Genomic DNA, 16,678 nt, shown 5'->3' with positions numbered 1-16,678 from the left:
TTCACCACAGGAACCATCCTCTCCACATCCACTCTATCGAGGCCTTTCACCACAGGAACCATCCTCTCCACATCCACTTTATCGAGGCCTTTCACCATTCCATAGGTTCAATGAGATTCCCCCATTCCCCTCCCAAAGGGCTCCGCCACCATAGGAACCATCTCCCCACATCCACTCTATCGAGGCCTTTCACCACAGGAACCATCCTCTCCACATCCGCTCTATTGAGACCTTTCACCATTCGATAGGTTTCAATGAGATTTCCCCATTCCCCTGCCCCCCCCCCCCCATTCTTCTGAATTCCAGTGAGTGCAGGCCCACTGAAATTCGGAATACTTTTCTAATATTTTTCTGGAATATAGCATGAGGTATGCTCCAAACATTCTGAAAAAGGGGATGAGTACAGAACATGTTTTTGCCATGAGTCACAGCAAATGCCATTCAGAAGAACAGCACCATCAGAGGAGGTAATGGCCAACTTGCACATTTCCCCAGACAGAATAATCATTACTGTTTTCTGCGGTAGCTTCCATCAGAATGGACAGATGAAGGGTAGTAGCCAAAAACATGGATTGTATCCACAGATGCTGGCTGACCTGCTGAGTTCCTCCAGCATTTTCTGTGTGTTACTCAAGATCTCCAGCATCTGCAGAATCTTTTGTATTAAAGGATCAGAATGGAGAATGCCACAGATTGCTTTGAAAGAGTGAAGCTTTCTATAAGTAGCACTATCAAACACCCACAGCCCACATTAGATCACAATGGTTATGTTCAAAGCCAGGAGCAAGGTGCAATCAAATATGAAACAGTTTCGTGGGATTTCAGTGAGCTAGGAGGAACAGGGAACCATTATTATTCACTTTGGACAGACTCGGGTGCCTGGTGGGAGCAAGCAGGAGAGTGAAGAGTGAAGAAGCAGAAATGGAAATTGGTTAAGTGAAATGAGAGAGGGAGGCTGGCTAAGTGAACGGAGGAAGGAGACTGAATGATACAATTGGGTGGTGGGGAGGTGGTGCGTGTGGCTCTGTGAGTGCGCGTGTGTGTGCATGCCTCTGGTAAGTTTGTGCAGCAGAGTGAAGTCTCCTGTTGGAATAGAAAATAACTTGCTCTTACTCTGCTTTCAACACCATCACCTCCTGTCTCACAAGACTGCAGAAAGAGAAAATGATAAGTCATTTAAAGTACATTTTAAACACAGTTTTAATTTTAAAACCACATTATGGTTGGTTATATTTGCTTAACTTCTCCTTTACTGTCCTTTGCCTTGGAAATAATGTTGGTTTCCTTTGCCATGGCAGGATCTGACGCAGTGAGCCAGAATGAATACAGGAGGAGGAGAGGGCAGGCCAGCTCTTCAGGCTCTCTTTTGTTATTGTTTGACTGTGACTCATCTAGTTCTTTACATTCTGTTCACATAACACAACTCAAAATTGATTACAATTCTCCCTGAGAAAATCTATCACTTCCAGTCTGGAAACATAGTTAACCATTACTCTGTACTTTTTGAGCAGGTTATTGAGGAGGATGAGGTGTGAGATTTTGTGGTGTAGAATCTGAGAGCAACCAACCCCACCCCTCGCCCTTAAAGTAATCCTGGAAAGTAGCACACTAACACCACTAGATGGTCCAGATTGTCAGTGTAGTGTTTTGGTCTAAAGTGCAATTACAGCTTACTAGAATCAAGAAGAGCTTCTACATAAACTTGTGGATCCATAACCCTTTATGTTGGGTATACTGTATAGGCTGTATCATTACAAGTATGAAGCATGTTCTCAATATCAGGGAAATAGAAACTCTGTGTGATTTCTACAGTTACTTGTTTTGGAGAGTTACACGAATAATTGGAATTTCATGCATGTGAAATTCCTATCATCTTATTAAATTTATTCTTTTTTCCTGCTTAGCAACAGGGCATTGATAAAGATTAGTGCTGTGAGGACTTCTTGACCTAGACTGTTGAGATTCTCAGCGCATTTGGAAATGGTGTACTTTGTTCCATTTGTCCCTCTGTCTGCATCGAGCAAAATGCAAGATCAGAAAGGACATTCGTTTAGCTGCCGAAACCTCTTAACTTGCTTGTGAGTTCAGTAGAAAGTATAATCCAACAGGTGATTCAAATGTGTTCTGTTCTTGGCTGGTTAAATGAACATCAATCTTCTGACTCTGTCTTGGATTTGTACCTTTGGGTACAAGGACGTTTTCCCAGTTCGACTCTCAACTGCCAGCTCAGTGTCATGTTATCTAATTCAACCCAAAAATCACGTGTCTCCTTTGGTCATTATGTCCTACAGTTAAAATCTGGATGGCACTTGGAGGCCTGCAATGAACTTGAAGAGAATTATCTGTAATTGTGAATAAAGCAATATTTGTAGATGACTAACGAGTGTGTTGGTGCCCCTTGCTGCTTCCTGGACACTATTGAAAGGAACTTCAGGTCATGAACGCACCACAAGGGTAATGTCATCACAAGCCTCGTGAGATGTGTATTTGGGAGGCTGTGACACAAGAGATTCAGCAGATGCTGTAAGTCTTGAGTAACGCACACAAAATGCTGGAGGGACTCAGCAGGTCAGGTAGCATCTATGAAGGGAAATAAACAATCGACATTTCGGCTGAGACCCTCCATTAGCACTGTGAGGTTTGTTGATACCTCCATCCCTGCCTTGTGTTCATGTGGGCTGCATTACGAGAGTGTGCAATATTTTCTTCCTTTGCTTCCCTGCTGCTTCTGAATGTGTGCAGATCATGGCTACAAAAAGAAAACCAAGTATTGCTATTCTGCAGATTCAGTGGGGTTCTGAAGGATTGGCCTGGCCGTGTTGCTTTGAACCATTGTAAGACTGTGCCTCATGGTGCAGTTAATGCGAAAGAGCAGCTTTGACTACACACTGAGCAGGCAGAGGTCTGCATAGAGTGTCCCGGAGGTTCTATGAGTGGAGGAGATGGTGCATCCTGTCATATTGTCCTCTAGCATACAAGTAAATTCATTTGGCACAGTTCCTTGTTCCCAAAGATCTCAAATAACCATCGAGACCTTGCTGTGGGCGACAGACAGGTCTGTCAGGTCCTTCACACATTGGTGGTCATGCTTCCTTTGAGGAGGCACCAGTAAAGGTGTCATCTATCTTGTGGATTGGAAAGGGATGCAGTGGTCTTTGTTGAAATTTACCTTGAACAGCTGCATCACACTATGTCCCACAAACTATTCCCAGGGACAGCATTACATAGTGCAGTAAGACCATCAACTCAGTGACAGACACCCTTTGGTCATACAAAACTTGGCGACCTTCCAGAGTAAAGAGCTGACACAAGCAGATGCTGGAGACTAGCTCACTCCAAGTGTGGGGCTCCAGGCTGAGGGCCATATTGAAGCTTGGTGTAACTGCTGCAAAGACTGTGGTGGAAAGGCCAGGGTAGAGGACACTCTGTGCTTGATCCTGTGTGTCTTGAGATTATTGCTCACAGAGAGAAAAATGGATGCCACATTGACTTAATGAGCAGAGTAAATGAGTGTGTTGTATGTATAATTGCAATCTTTATATGGCAGGGAAGTATATAGTATTTTTAGAAAGAAAAAAACACTGCTGAAAAGGGGCCCATCTCTTCTGTCTCTTTGCCTTCTGGAACGGTTCAGCAGCTGCATCTGGGAATTTTTCGTTCTTTCTTCTGAAAGAAATTTATATGTTTATGAACTTTCCTGCTGCACATTTGTTTTGTTGGATACCCAACCACTTAAGCCCATGTGGGTGTTGAAAACGTACACCAAATGACTGGTTTCTGCGTCCCAGAAGATGTTTCCATTAGAGGAAAACCACGTTCATTGTTAATTCTGACTGGGATTTTGTTGAAATAGGAAATCCAGGAGTTATCTGCCTCTGGTAATCCAACATACCCTCTCCCAAAGTGCAGAGACCATATTGATGTTACTTCTACCTCCATAGCCAAATGATTGTCGACTAGTTTATGATTCAAGATTCAAGATTCAAAAAACTTTCTTGTGATTCTAACCGCACATCAGCTCTGCAGGGCAGAATGAGACAGCGTTTCTCAGGAGCAGTGCAATCATAACATAACAAACACAACACTAAATAATAAACATAATAATAAATAGTAAAACACAACAGCCAGATGTCAGTTAAAATCAAGTTATAAGTATCCAGTGGAAGCTAGAAGTGTCCAAAGCAGAGTCAGGTAGAGCAGCTATTTAGCAGTCTGACTGCCTGTGGGAGGAAGCTGTTTAGTAGCCTTGTGGTTTTAGTTTTGATACTCCTGTAATGTTTGCCTGATGGCAGAAGAACAAACAGATGATGGAAAATGAGATTTAGGTTGTGTGTTACAAATAGTACTTTTTAAAAATTGTCCTGCAATTGCCGTTCTCATGGTTTTAAAGAATAACTTGTAAGTGTCACATCTCTCCCAACCCTCAAGACCCTTTGCAGAATGAGGGAACCATATTTACTGTTGTGTAGGAAACTGGCCAATCAAGATGCATCAACAACAGCATGACATTGAACAGCAAATCTGTTCTGTTGTCATGGTCTTAGCCAGAACCCTGAGCCAAATTGTAACAAATGATCTCAGACCAGAAATAATAACTGCTGCCTGACCTCCTGTATGTTTCTCACATTTTCTGTTTTAAAATTTATTTTTAAACTCTGTCTCCCACAAAAAAAAACTCTCAGGTGCTTGGGTTGTTTTCTTTATGGACATATCATCTAGTGACTGGTGCATTTGTGCTTGCAGATTCCCTTGTTCATCCAAACTTTCTCCACTGGCATCTATTCTTCTTCCCAAAAGTACTATCTCACCTTTATCCCTGAGGTTCTCACATTGACCCAACATTTTGATGCAGCTATAAAGAAGGCAAAATGAACAGCTATATTTCATAGGGAGTTTAAGGAGCTTTGGTTTGTCACCTAAAACACTCAAACTCCTACAGATGTACTGTGGAGAGCATTCTGACAGGCTATATCACTGTCTGGTATGGGGGCTATAGCACAGGATTGAAGGAAGCTACAGAGAGTTGTAAAATTATTCAGCACCATCACGGGTACTAGCCTCTGTAGAATCCAAGACATCTTCAAGGATCAGAGCCTCAGAAAGGCGGCATCCATCATTAAGGACCCCTATCACCCAGGACATACCCTCTTCTCATTGCTACCATTAGTAAGGAGGTACAGAACCCTGAAGGCACACACTCAGCGATGCTCCCCCTCTGCCATCAGATTTCGGAATGGACATTGAACCCATGAACGCTATCTCACTATTTTTAAAATTTCTGTTTTTGCATTATTTATTTTAATTTAACTATTTAATGTACATATACTTACTGTAATTCATTTTTTCTATATTTATCATGTATTGCATTGTACTGCTGCTACAAAGTTAACAAACTTCACGACATATGCTGGTGATATTAACCCTGTTTTCGACCCTGATCTGCGTAGAACTTCATATGCAAATCGCTTGCTATTTTGCAAACTCACATCTGAACTCTTTGTGGGGATGAGATGAACTGAATGGCACAGTCAGTGGTCGTGCTGCCAGGGAGGGTGAATGATATGTGTATCAGGTAAAGCTGTAAAGAGGAGACGATGAGTGGAACCTAAAATATAGCGTAAACTGGAAAAGTAAGATACAAACAACAGGAATTCTGCAGATGCTGGAAATTCAAGCAACACACATAAAAGTTGCTGGTGAACGCAGCAGACCAGGTGACATCTCTAGGAAGAGGTGCAGTCGACGTTTCAGGCCGAGACCCTTCGTCAGGACTAACTGAAGGAAGAGTGAGTAAGGGATTTGAAAGTTGGAGGGGGAGGGGAAGATCCAAAATGATAGGAGAAGACAGGAGGGGGAGGGATGGAGCCAAGAACTGGACAGGTGATAGGCAAAAGGGATATGAGAGGATCATGGGACAGGAGGTCCGGGATCGACTTCGACTTCTCTAACTTCCGCTAATGCCCCACCTCCCCCTCGTACCCCATCTGTTACTTGTTTTTATACACACATTCTTTCTCTCACTCTCCTTTTTCTCCCTCTGTCCCTCTGAATATACCCCTTGCCCATCCTCTGGGTCCCCCCCCCCTTGTCTTTCTTCCCGGACAAATAAAATGTCTTCTGGACAAACAAAATATTCTTGCAGGACCTGCAGGGGATTACAAAGACTGATAGTGGCGAAAGCTGAGTTTTGACTGAGGATAAGATGAGATGCCAGTGAAGGAAGTAAATTGGAGGTTTGAGCCCACAGATCTTTAGGCTCATGCAAGTCTGTGGATTAAACTCAGGGAGAAAATCCAAATGCAGTTTGTCCCATCCCATTCTGTACAGATTTTTAGAGTTTTCAACCTTGATCGTGACTTCTAATCAGGACCCATGTAAGCAGGTTTGGGCATAACTGATAATGTTGAATCTATTGCATTGAGCCCGATGTGAACTTTATCCCTGCTTCTACTTTATCCCTATTTGGGAATGGGATGATTTTTGTAATTATAATGGCTTTCAACAGTCTATCTGCCAAATCTCTGTAATTTGAAGCATCCTGAAGTCAGCAAAGATGCACTATAATTGCTGGTTCAGATATTCGTCCTTAGTGCCAATTACAATAGCATCTGTTTCCAACAAACTTTGAACTGGTGGTTGGTTCACTGTGATTTTGGACAATGAATCCATTTAGAGGCATGTCCCTTCACAACATGCACCACAGTGATTCGCCCACCTACTCCAATACCTTCATCCTCTATCACCAAGGAAATCAAAAGCAGTTGTCAAAAATAAACAGAATGTTAGAAGAACTCAAAGAATCGGGCTACATCTCTGAAGCGTCAGGACCCTGCATCAGGAAAGATTGTTAGTAAGTAGTGCAAGGGCCGTGCTGTAGAGACTGGTGAGTGATAGGTAGAGCCAGATGGAGAGTGGACAATGGATAGATGGAACTAAGTGAGGGTAATAAGGGATGGATGAATATGCATGGAAGAAGAACCATTTGGTTTACGCATGTGAGATGTAATTTGGGAACAGCACCTCTTGCAATTTCTTTTCCAAGTTGCATGTTATCCTGGTTTGTAGATAAACTGACATTCCTACATCGTCCCTGGGTCCAAATTCTGGAGCTTTCTCTTCAATAGCACCATCCTTTATAAGAAGGACCACAGTGGTTCATGGAGGTTGCTCTCGGCCTTCTTCTTCAGGATGGTTAGGATGTGCAGTAAGTGCTGGTCTTGCTGGCCAATGCCTTTTAAAAAGCAACATTGTGGAGAAGCAAGTTTTAGTATTAGAAACACTTCCTGACAGTAACCCTTTAATTAAATATGAGTGGTTAATGATATGAATTTACTTAGAGAATGATGGGTTACAAAGTTCAGGCAGACACCTCTTCCAAAACAAAAAAAACATGAGCAGATAGGACATGGTCTCAGCGGTGGGCTGAAATAACCAGAGATTTGTAGTTGGTTTAAATTTCTTTTGCGTTATCATCTGCACAGAGTTATTGAAATTATTGGATCTTCTGGGTAATGTTGATGGAAGAAATGTGGACTTTGCACTTGCACCACAAAGAATTCCAGCTGAATTGATGCCAATAGCCTCAGACAGGCGTGATATGAGAATACTGATATTTTAGTTTCAATCCGGCTGCTCACCCCAGGGATTTCCTTGCACAGATCTAAGCCTTCCCTTTGTCATTTCTCCTTTTGTAAGATTTATTGCCCTTCGGAAGTTCCTTCCCACTGCACCCTGCCCCCAGGAAAGTTTTAGATTGATCGAGGTGATCAGGGATTTGTTGGAAGGTGAGTACAGAGCAAGGAACTATGACAGGGAGCAGCAGGAAAAATTTGTTTAGTGGTTAAGATGGATGCAAAGCTGGCGGAGCAGCGAAGGCACACAGAAAGCCCTCAGTTCAGTCTTCATTTGGATACTGGCAGTAATCAGTATGCCCCTCACTGTGCAGGGGAGGCCAGGCCAATGGCTGACTTCCATTTTATGATGGGTCAGGGCAAAACTGGTCCCGCAAGAGGGAAGAACGTGCCTGCGGCTGGATGTGTTTGTAGAGCTGCAGGAAGAATTCTTGTTCTTTCTGGGTCTGCCTTTGAGGAACGTTTATGCGCACTGTAGATTCAAGCCCTGGTTAAACAGAAAATGCTGGAAACACACAACAGGTGGCATTAATGGAGAAAGAAACAGAGTTGAGAAATAAAGATAAATGTTGGTTTTAATTTGCAGAGAAGTTGGTGGGTGAGGCCAGGTTAAATGGGGTAGTTAGAGGGTGATTATACTCCTTATACTGTTTGTATTATGTATGGTTAACAGCAGGGCTATGGGAGATTCCAGGCTGGCCAGAGAGAAAAACAGAGTTCAAATCAGCACACACAAAATACTGGAGGAACTCAGCAGGCCAGGCAGCATCTATGGGAAAAAAAAGTACAGTCGATGTTTCGGGCCGTGAACGTTGACTGTACTTTTTCCACAGATGCTGCCTGGCCTGCCGAGTTCCTCCAGCATTTTGTGTGTGTTGCTCGGTTTTCCAATATCTGCAGATTTTCTCTTGTTGGCCCTTTCAAAATGCTGCATCACCAGATGTATGTTGCCCCCTATGCCCCTGTCCTTCCATCATTTTGAAAGGATCGTTCGCTTCACAACTCTCTCGTTTCCATTTTGGTTGTACTGGTGTTGTCCATTTTCTGTTGAGCATTCATGTCCAACTGATCTCTTTGGATGACTTCAGGGAAAAAGTTTCCAGACTAATTCACTTTTTTTTGTTTGGGATGTGAAAGAATGTTGTTTACCCATTCTGTAATATAAATTACACCCACTTTTCTAGTAAGATTTATGTTTGTGTTCACTGTGAATTAATACACATTTATTAGTGATAATACAGAATAAACAGTAAATGTCATTCACTTTTACCTTGTAAGTGTAGTCACTTTTATTTGTTCATCCAATGTGCTGCTGATAATGGCAAATGCAATGGTTCACAAGATCCAACACACAACACATTTTGTTCACATTCATTATCACAGTATCTTCTCTTTGCCAACAAATCATTTTGTTTATATTGTTGAGAAACTATTTCAGATTTGTATTTTAAAATTTTCTAGCTCCAACTAAAAAGTGGGGGCAATCGTTTCCTTAGATTTAGAACACTTTTTCCTTAAGGTAAATTCAAGGCACTCATTCCTCCTGGACATAGCAGATGGAATGAGAGAGATTAAAAATTTTTGTACTGACGCGGGATTTTGACTCAAAGCGTCAGCAATTTTCTACGCACAGATACTGCTTGACCCACTGAGTTTCAGCTGATTGTTGCTTCAGATTTCAACATCTGCAGTCTCTGTGTCTCCTCAGAGATTTATAGTTCTTTTGCATGTGATTCCTGAGTTGATTCAGAGATGAAAACTTTCATGAACTGCAGCGGAGATGCAGTGGTAATAGTTTGGAAACTACAGAATTAGAATCCTCCATACTGTTGGGGCAGAGAAGTGACTGAAAAAAAATCTATTAATGCCCAAAGTGTTTTTAATCCACAACTTGACTGTTTTCTGGTATAGTGCGTTGGATCTGTGCATTGTGCAGTACATTTTGCTAAAGGATCTTGGAATCAAAAAATGAGGGATCTGGACATAGGGCACTTAATGGAGAAAGAGTTAAAGGCATTGACTGAAGCACTGGATTCTGAAATTAAGACCAGGCAACACAACACAAAGTGAAACAGACAAGATAACCACATTCAGTGGAGCAGAGGAGGTGAACTGAGATATGAGACTGAAGGAAGTTTGTAGAGAAGTGGTGGAGTGAGGTCATGGATTCCCATGATTAATGGCATTCCCGTGGTTTGTGGCATCTTCCAAACTATTGAGTTTATATCAGCCTCATGACAGATGCCTAGACATCTGTCTTTACTTCTCAGATTCCTTTTCAGTTTCTTTCCCTTTCATTCTGATTGAGTGATAGTAAATCACTGTGATAATTATCTACTCTTTAATTAATTAATACAGGTTTCTTGTTGCTGATTCATGATTCTTTGTCCTGTTTTGTAGGAGAATACATCGAAGGATTGACTGAGCAGGACCTACTCCTAATCCACTCATGTAGACAGTGGACGACAGTGACAGCTCACAGTTTGGAAGAAGGCCACTATGTGATTGGACCAAAGATCGATATCCCTTTACAATACCTAGGTAAGGTGAAAAATGTGAACAAATAGAGCATTACTTCCTTCTAAATTTGAATGTAAGGATATACACTTAATGGTTTGGAGCTCAGATTCATTTTCAGCTCAGCGAAATTTAATGTTTTTTACAGTTGTGTCTCAGGAAAACAGAGAGAAAGTACGGCACTTCCCTTTCTGACCAACTAATTGCCTGTGATCTTTACTGCTGAAATCTTCACTAAGAGTCATGTAGCATGATGGCGTTTGATTGGAAAGTTTATAATAGAGTAGCCTTTTATGTCGAAGTGAAAGGAGGAACAAATATTGTAAGTAAAGTGGTGATGTACAGATGAACCTGCACCAAAACGAGGGAGCAAGCCATGGCAGTGGAGTGGTTGGTGTGTCGCTATTCCAGCTCAGGGCTTCTGGAGTTAGGAGTTCAATTCCTGTGCTGCCTATGAAGGGTTTGTACATTCTCCCCGCAAACCATGGACGTGAGCTTCCTCCGAGTGCTCCGGTTTCCTCCCACGTCGCCAAGATGTAACCCGCTTGCCGGGACTTGCTCAGTGTAAGTTGTCTTATGATTAGGCTGGTGTGAAGTTGCTGGGTTGCTGGGCACTGCAGCTTGATCAGGCCAGGAGGGCCTGATCTGCGCTGTAACTCTGAATAAAATTGGGGCTAAGCGGAAAAATGGAACAGCCACGATGAAATGGTGGAGCAGTCTGGATGGGCCAAATGGCCTAGTTTTGCTTCTGTATCTTATGGTCTTATTGTCTTCAAATAAAATAAACTAAAAAAAAAAAATTTTGACATATTGTTTGGAAGCCTCTGCTCCAAGTCAGGTCTGGACAGAGCCTGGCTTAAACTGAGCAAACTGTTGATATTAACAAATTCCAAATTGTGCTTTATGTATTTATCCGTATTCATATGATTTACTCTTCAACAAATTAGAGAGGCTTTTTTGAAATGAGACAATGGGAGATTACCATTACAGCCTTTATAATCATTGTAAAGGAGAAAATGCTGCAAATATTCAGCAGTTCAGTCAGAATATGCGGAGTGAGAAACAGAGTTCACATTTCCAGATACAGAGCTTTAATCGAACACTAGCTGTATTACTCTCCACTATCCTGGTGAGCATTTTCCACATTTCCTATTCTATTTCAGACTTTGAATATCACTATTTTTTGCTTTTCAGAAAATTGCAGCAAAGTAATAACTAATTAATGAATATTGTAATAACATTAAAAACATACAAGGTGATATGTGTAATAAAGCTTTTTTTTGTACCTAGCTCAATACTGTACGGATCTAGTTTGTTGAAAGCCTCCATGGAATGTTATTTAAGCCTTCACACCAGAGCGCTGTGAGAGTGCTGTGTTTATAGTGAATGTCTGGCTCTTGCAAAATAAGGTCACTGGGGCAGAATCACGGAGAACGTAACAAAGGAAGAAAATGTCTCTGCTTTTTGATTTTTCTTTTTGCATTTCCTTTTGACTATAAGAATAAATGTGACTCCGAGCTGAAACCTCTACATGCCAGAAAGTGCTCTGAATTTCAAACGTGTTGTCGAGTTCATTGGGAATTGGTCTAGAAAGTGACAGACTCCGAAGAGATTTTGAGCCTGAACGATGAAATTTATATTAATTGAACCAATTCAGAAATTGTAATTTCTGTCAAACTGCTGTGAGGTACAGTAGCTCACTCATTCCATGTTGCATTTATAGCAACCTCTGGCAATAAAGAGGAGCCAGAGACACGCCGAACAAATGATCTATTTAAGCAGATAAAGTAGTTTCACACTCCTGGGTGTCAACATCTCTCAGGATCTATCCTAGGTCCAACACGTCGATGCAATTGCAACGAAAAATGACAGCAGCTATATTTCATTCGGAGTTTAAGGAGAATCAGTATGTTAACAAAGACACTTGCAAATTTCTGCAGATGAACTGTACATTCCAATTGGTTGCATTACCCTCTAGTATGGAGGGGCACTGCACAGGATCAGAAAAAGCTGCAGAAAGTTGTAAACTCATTCAGCTCCATTATGGGCACTTGCCCCCCCAGCATCCAGAACATCTTCAAAAGGGGATGCCCTAAAAGTGTGTTATCCATCATTAAGGACCCCCATCACCCAGGACATACCCTCTTATAATTGCTACCATCAGAGAGGCGGTACAGGAGCCGGAATGCGCACACTCAGTGTTTCAGGAACAACATCTTCCCCTCTGTCATCAGATTTCTGAATGGACAATAAACCCATGAATGCTTCCTCAGTATTTTCCCTCTCTTTTTTTAACTGCTTAATTTATTTTTTTATATACTTATCGTAACTATGTATTGCAATATACTGCTGCTATAAAACAACAAATTTCACGGCATATGCCGATGATATTAAATTTGATTCTGAGATTGATACTACTGCCTTGAATTTTTGCAAAGTAGCTTTCTTCATTCAATGTTTTGTGTGTGATTTCTGCATTCCCTTCCTGAACTTATTCCTTCCCATTGTGAATTTCTCTGATGGCTTATTTTCCAGATTTAGGCTTTGACAGATGTCTGTTTAGTTTCACTTGTCCAAGTGATGTTGGGCATTCTGTGAATGGCACTCACTTGTTTTGAGATTAACATGTACAAAAGTCAGAATCATTGCAGTATAATGGAAAATATTTTGTGTAAGTTTGTAAATGGAATATGGAAAGAATTTGTGCACCATGAGACACAGGAGCAGAATCAGGTTCTGACTCTGCTCCGCCATTCCATCATGGCTGGATTATAATCCCTCTGAACCACATTCTCTTGCCTTCTCTCCACCACATTCGATGCCCTGACCAACCAAGAACCTATCAACCCTTCAATCTCCACTTTAAATATACTCAATGACTTGGCCTCCACAGCTATCCGTGGCAATGAATTCCACACAGATTCACCACACTCTCGCTAAAAGTTTTAGATGACATATAGAATCTCCACAGACTCCTGTAGAGACGCTGTCGTGCTTTTTATGATGGGTCTAGGACATGTCCTCTGAGATAGTGTCACACAGGAATTTACAGTTACTGACCCTCTCTACCTCTGATAATAACTGGCACATGCATCCCTGGTTTCCCTCTCTTGAAGTCTATAAACAGTTCCTTGGTCTTATTGAGTGAGAGGTTGTTGTTGTTACACCACTCAGCCAAATTTTCAATCTCCCTCCAATCAGCTGATTGATCAGCAACTTTGTTACAGCACACAAGCTTGCAGATGACACCATTGTTGTATACGGTGTTGGAGCTGTACTTCGCCACACAGTCATAGGTGTAAAGTGAGCAGAGCAGTCGGGCTAAGCACATGTCCCTGAGGTGCTCCTGTGCTGATGGAGATTGTGGAGATGTTTCTGTCAATCTAAACTGACTGGTGTCTACAAGTGAGGAAATCCGGGATCCAATTGTTCTATTCCCAGAGTCATTCTTGTGAACCTCCTCTGGACCTCTCCCATGCCAGCACACCTTTTCCTAGATAAGCGGCTAAAAACTGCTCACAGTAATCAAGGTGCAGTCTAATTAGTGCTTTATAAAATCTCAGCATTACATTTTTGCTCTTATATTCTCGTCTCCTTGAAAGGAATGCTGGCATTACGTTTGTCTTCTTTACCACTGACTCAACCTGCAAGTTAACCTTCAGGGAATCCTGCACAAAGACTCTCAAGTCCCTTTGCACCTCTGATTTTTGAATTTTCTCTCCATTTAGAAAATAGTCTACACATTTCTTTATTGAGATAGAGTGCCGAATTAGGCCCTCTGAGCCACTTATTCCTTCTACCAAAGTGCATGACTAAACTCTTCCCTATATTAGGTTCCATTTGTCCATTCTCCCCATCTGTCTCAGTTCTTCCGCAGATTCACTGCTTCCTCAACATCTTTGTATCTTCTGCACACTTGACCACAAAGCCATCAATTACATCATCCGAATTGCTGACCTACTGTCCAGCGTGAAAAGTAGTTCCTCCCAGTGGCATTGGGCGCATTGGGCGAAGGACAAGAATTTCAGGATGTATATTGCATACGTTTCTCTGACATTAAATGCATCTATTGAAACCTTACTATTTCTGTAGTGTTTGTCTGTTTCACAAGGCTGAGTTGCCAGCTCGACACTTGACCCAGCTCGGGTGAAACTTGTGCAAGGAGCCGGCTAGATTCGAACCTGGGACCTCTAGTTCTGAAGTCCAGGTGCAGATGCCAACACATCGCCAGCACAGACAACATGAAAAGAAGTGGTCTCAATAGCAACCCCTGTGGAAACACACTCATCACTGACTGACTACCAGAACTGACCCCCTTTATTCCCACTCTTTACCTCCTGCCAGTCAGCCAATCTTCCATGCATGCTAGAATCTTTCCTGTAATACTATGGGCTCTACTCTTGTTAAGTAGCCTCATGTGTGGGACCTTGACAAAGGCCTTCTGAAAATCCAAGTCAGTATATGTTTTCATCTGAAACCCAGTCCTGTGGCCTGCTAATCTGAACGTGTGATTGTGAATGTTATGGATATAGGCAACGCATCACTGAACACTGGGACGTAGAAAAGTACAGCACAGGAACAAGCCCTTCTGCCCTCACTATCTGCATGATCATAAAATGCCAGTTTAAACTAATCGCATATGCCTGTACCAGGTCCTTGCACCTCTTTCCCCTGCCGGTTCATGTGCCTTCCTAAATGCCTCCTAAACGTTGTTATCATATTTGCTTCTGTACCTCTCCTGGCAATCTGTTCCAGGTATCTAAAATACTATCAATAAAAACTTGCCTTGCTTGATTAACAAGGAGGGTTGAGGAAGGTGGATTATTAGTTGTGGGCAACAGAGCACAACAAAAGCAAAGTTTTTGACCATGATTGGAAGGTCCAAAGTGTAAAAGTCCACAAGAAAGTGGTAAACTGTATCCAAAACTGTGTGGCAAAATGTAAAGAGGAATGTTTGATGGGTCTTTAATGACGGGAAGACCAGACTCATTTTTCATGAACTTGCTTTTTTTTTTACCAATGATTGAAATTTAAATGTTGGGGCCATGATAAGGGGGTTTGCAGGTGATATAAAAATGCACTGTGCAGTTGACAATTGGGTGGAAAATGTTAGACTGCAAGAAGGTGTGCCAAGCTGGGAAGAAAAAATGGCAAATGGAATTCAAATCAGCAGGATGTTAAATTGTATTTCTGATGTGCTGCAATAAGGCAAGGAATCAGACAATAAATAGCAGGATATTGAGATATGTGAAGGAACAAGCTGTCCTAGAAGTGTACCTTTAGATAGCAGAACACATTCATAAAGTGGATAATAACTGCACGGTATGATTTCCTTAATTAGCCAACAGAGAAATCTGTAAAACCAGTGATGCCTTGGCATAATAGTTAACTGTACTAATTAGACCACATGGAGTTCTGTATACAGTTCTACTCATCATTCAAAGGAAGTATGTGTTTGAACTGGAGAAGGTGCAGAGGAGATTTACAAGCATGTTGCTAGGCTTAGATAACTGTGGTTCCAAAGGAAGATGTAAAGACTGAGGTTGTTTCCTTGGGAACAGTAGAGAATGAGAGACTTGTTGAACAGTTTAAAATTATGAGGGTCATAAGTAGACAAAGGCAGATGGGCCAATCTTACTTTGTGAAGCATCAAAACCAGTGGTGTGGATTTAATAATAGAAAGTTTAGATGGGAGATGAGTTAATCTTTCACCCAGAGTGTGGTCAGGATCTGTAATTCATTGTGTGAAGGGTAGTTAGAAGCAGCACTTGGATGTGTGACCTGCTGGGCAGTGGATTTCATGTTGTAAAGTGGGGCTAGATGGGACAGCATGTTTTCATCCTCTGTAGAAACGATGGGTTGAATGGCTTCCTTTTGTGTCATAAACTTTTATGATTCTAATTCTTTTTGCTTAAATACTTCTATAATTTTCAGTGTCATATAAGCTAGAGTGGAAAACCTTCAACAAAATGTATTACTTTAAGCAAGCTCAAATGAAGCTTGATTAATTTTGCAAAGATGAAAGCTAGAGGTGTAAACTGATTCAACAATCACAAGAGAATTTTCCTCACTATTGAATGAGAAGTATTATGATTCAGAAGAATGTTTCTTTGTTCCGTTCACTCCCAGGTACACAGGTTATAAATCTCAGCTTTAAGTATTGGGCAACAAAGGTCTTACAAGTCGTTGCTGCTCAGTCTGCTCATTGATCAACCCTGAATGGAGATCTCAAATTGAACACTCAAATCAACTGAAATAATTCAGCCATGGTTGTGAAAAATTTCCTCAAACCTGATATAAAGTGGATTTCTGCAAACCATTTAGCTAATGTTCTGCCAGAGCTACCATGAGTACAAAACTGTAATAATAATATGAGCGTTGCCACTGGCTCACAGGTGTAACAAGTTCAGTCTCTTGTTTCCATGCAATTATCTCTCCTGTATTCTCTGATGTGCACTGTCCTTCAGCTAAATGATGTATTCTCATCCCACTGATATACCGCATTGTGGTCTTGTCCCTCCGTAGCTCTG

General features: G+C 41.6%; 1 protein-coding gene across 3 annotated transcripts in view; it reads left to right on the top strand.

The window, feature by feature from the left end:
• Positions 1-16,678, top strand: part of gareml (GRB2 associated, regulator of MAPK1-like) — a 165,503-nt gene that overhangs the window by 42,065 nt on the left and 106,760 nt on the right. For 2 of the 3 annotated variants that reach the window (XM_063036013.1, XM_063036024.1), the window contains exon 2: positions 10,032-10,172. In XM_063036013.1, the coding sequence (XP_062892083.1) occupies positions 10,032-10,172 (141 nt within the window). Of the gene's footprint in view, positions 1-10,031; positions 10,173-16,678 lie in introns of those variants that run through there. The other variant, XM_063036032.1, reaches the window with a different exon arrangement.

This window comes from Mobula hypostoma, chromosome 2 (genome assembly GCF_963921235.1).
Source record: "Mobula hypostoma chromosome 2, sMobHyp1.1, whole genome shotgun sequence".
NCBI classification, from domain to species: Eukaryota; Metazoa; Chordata; class Chondrichthyes; order Myliobatiformes; family Myliobatidae; genus Mobula; species Mobula hypostoma.
The sequence above is the reverse complement of the archived record's forward strand: the minus strand, read 5'-3'. Positions and strand labels throughout refer to the sequence as shown.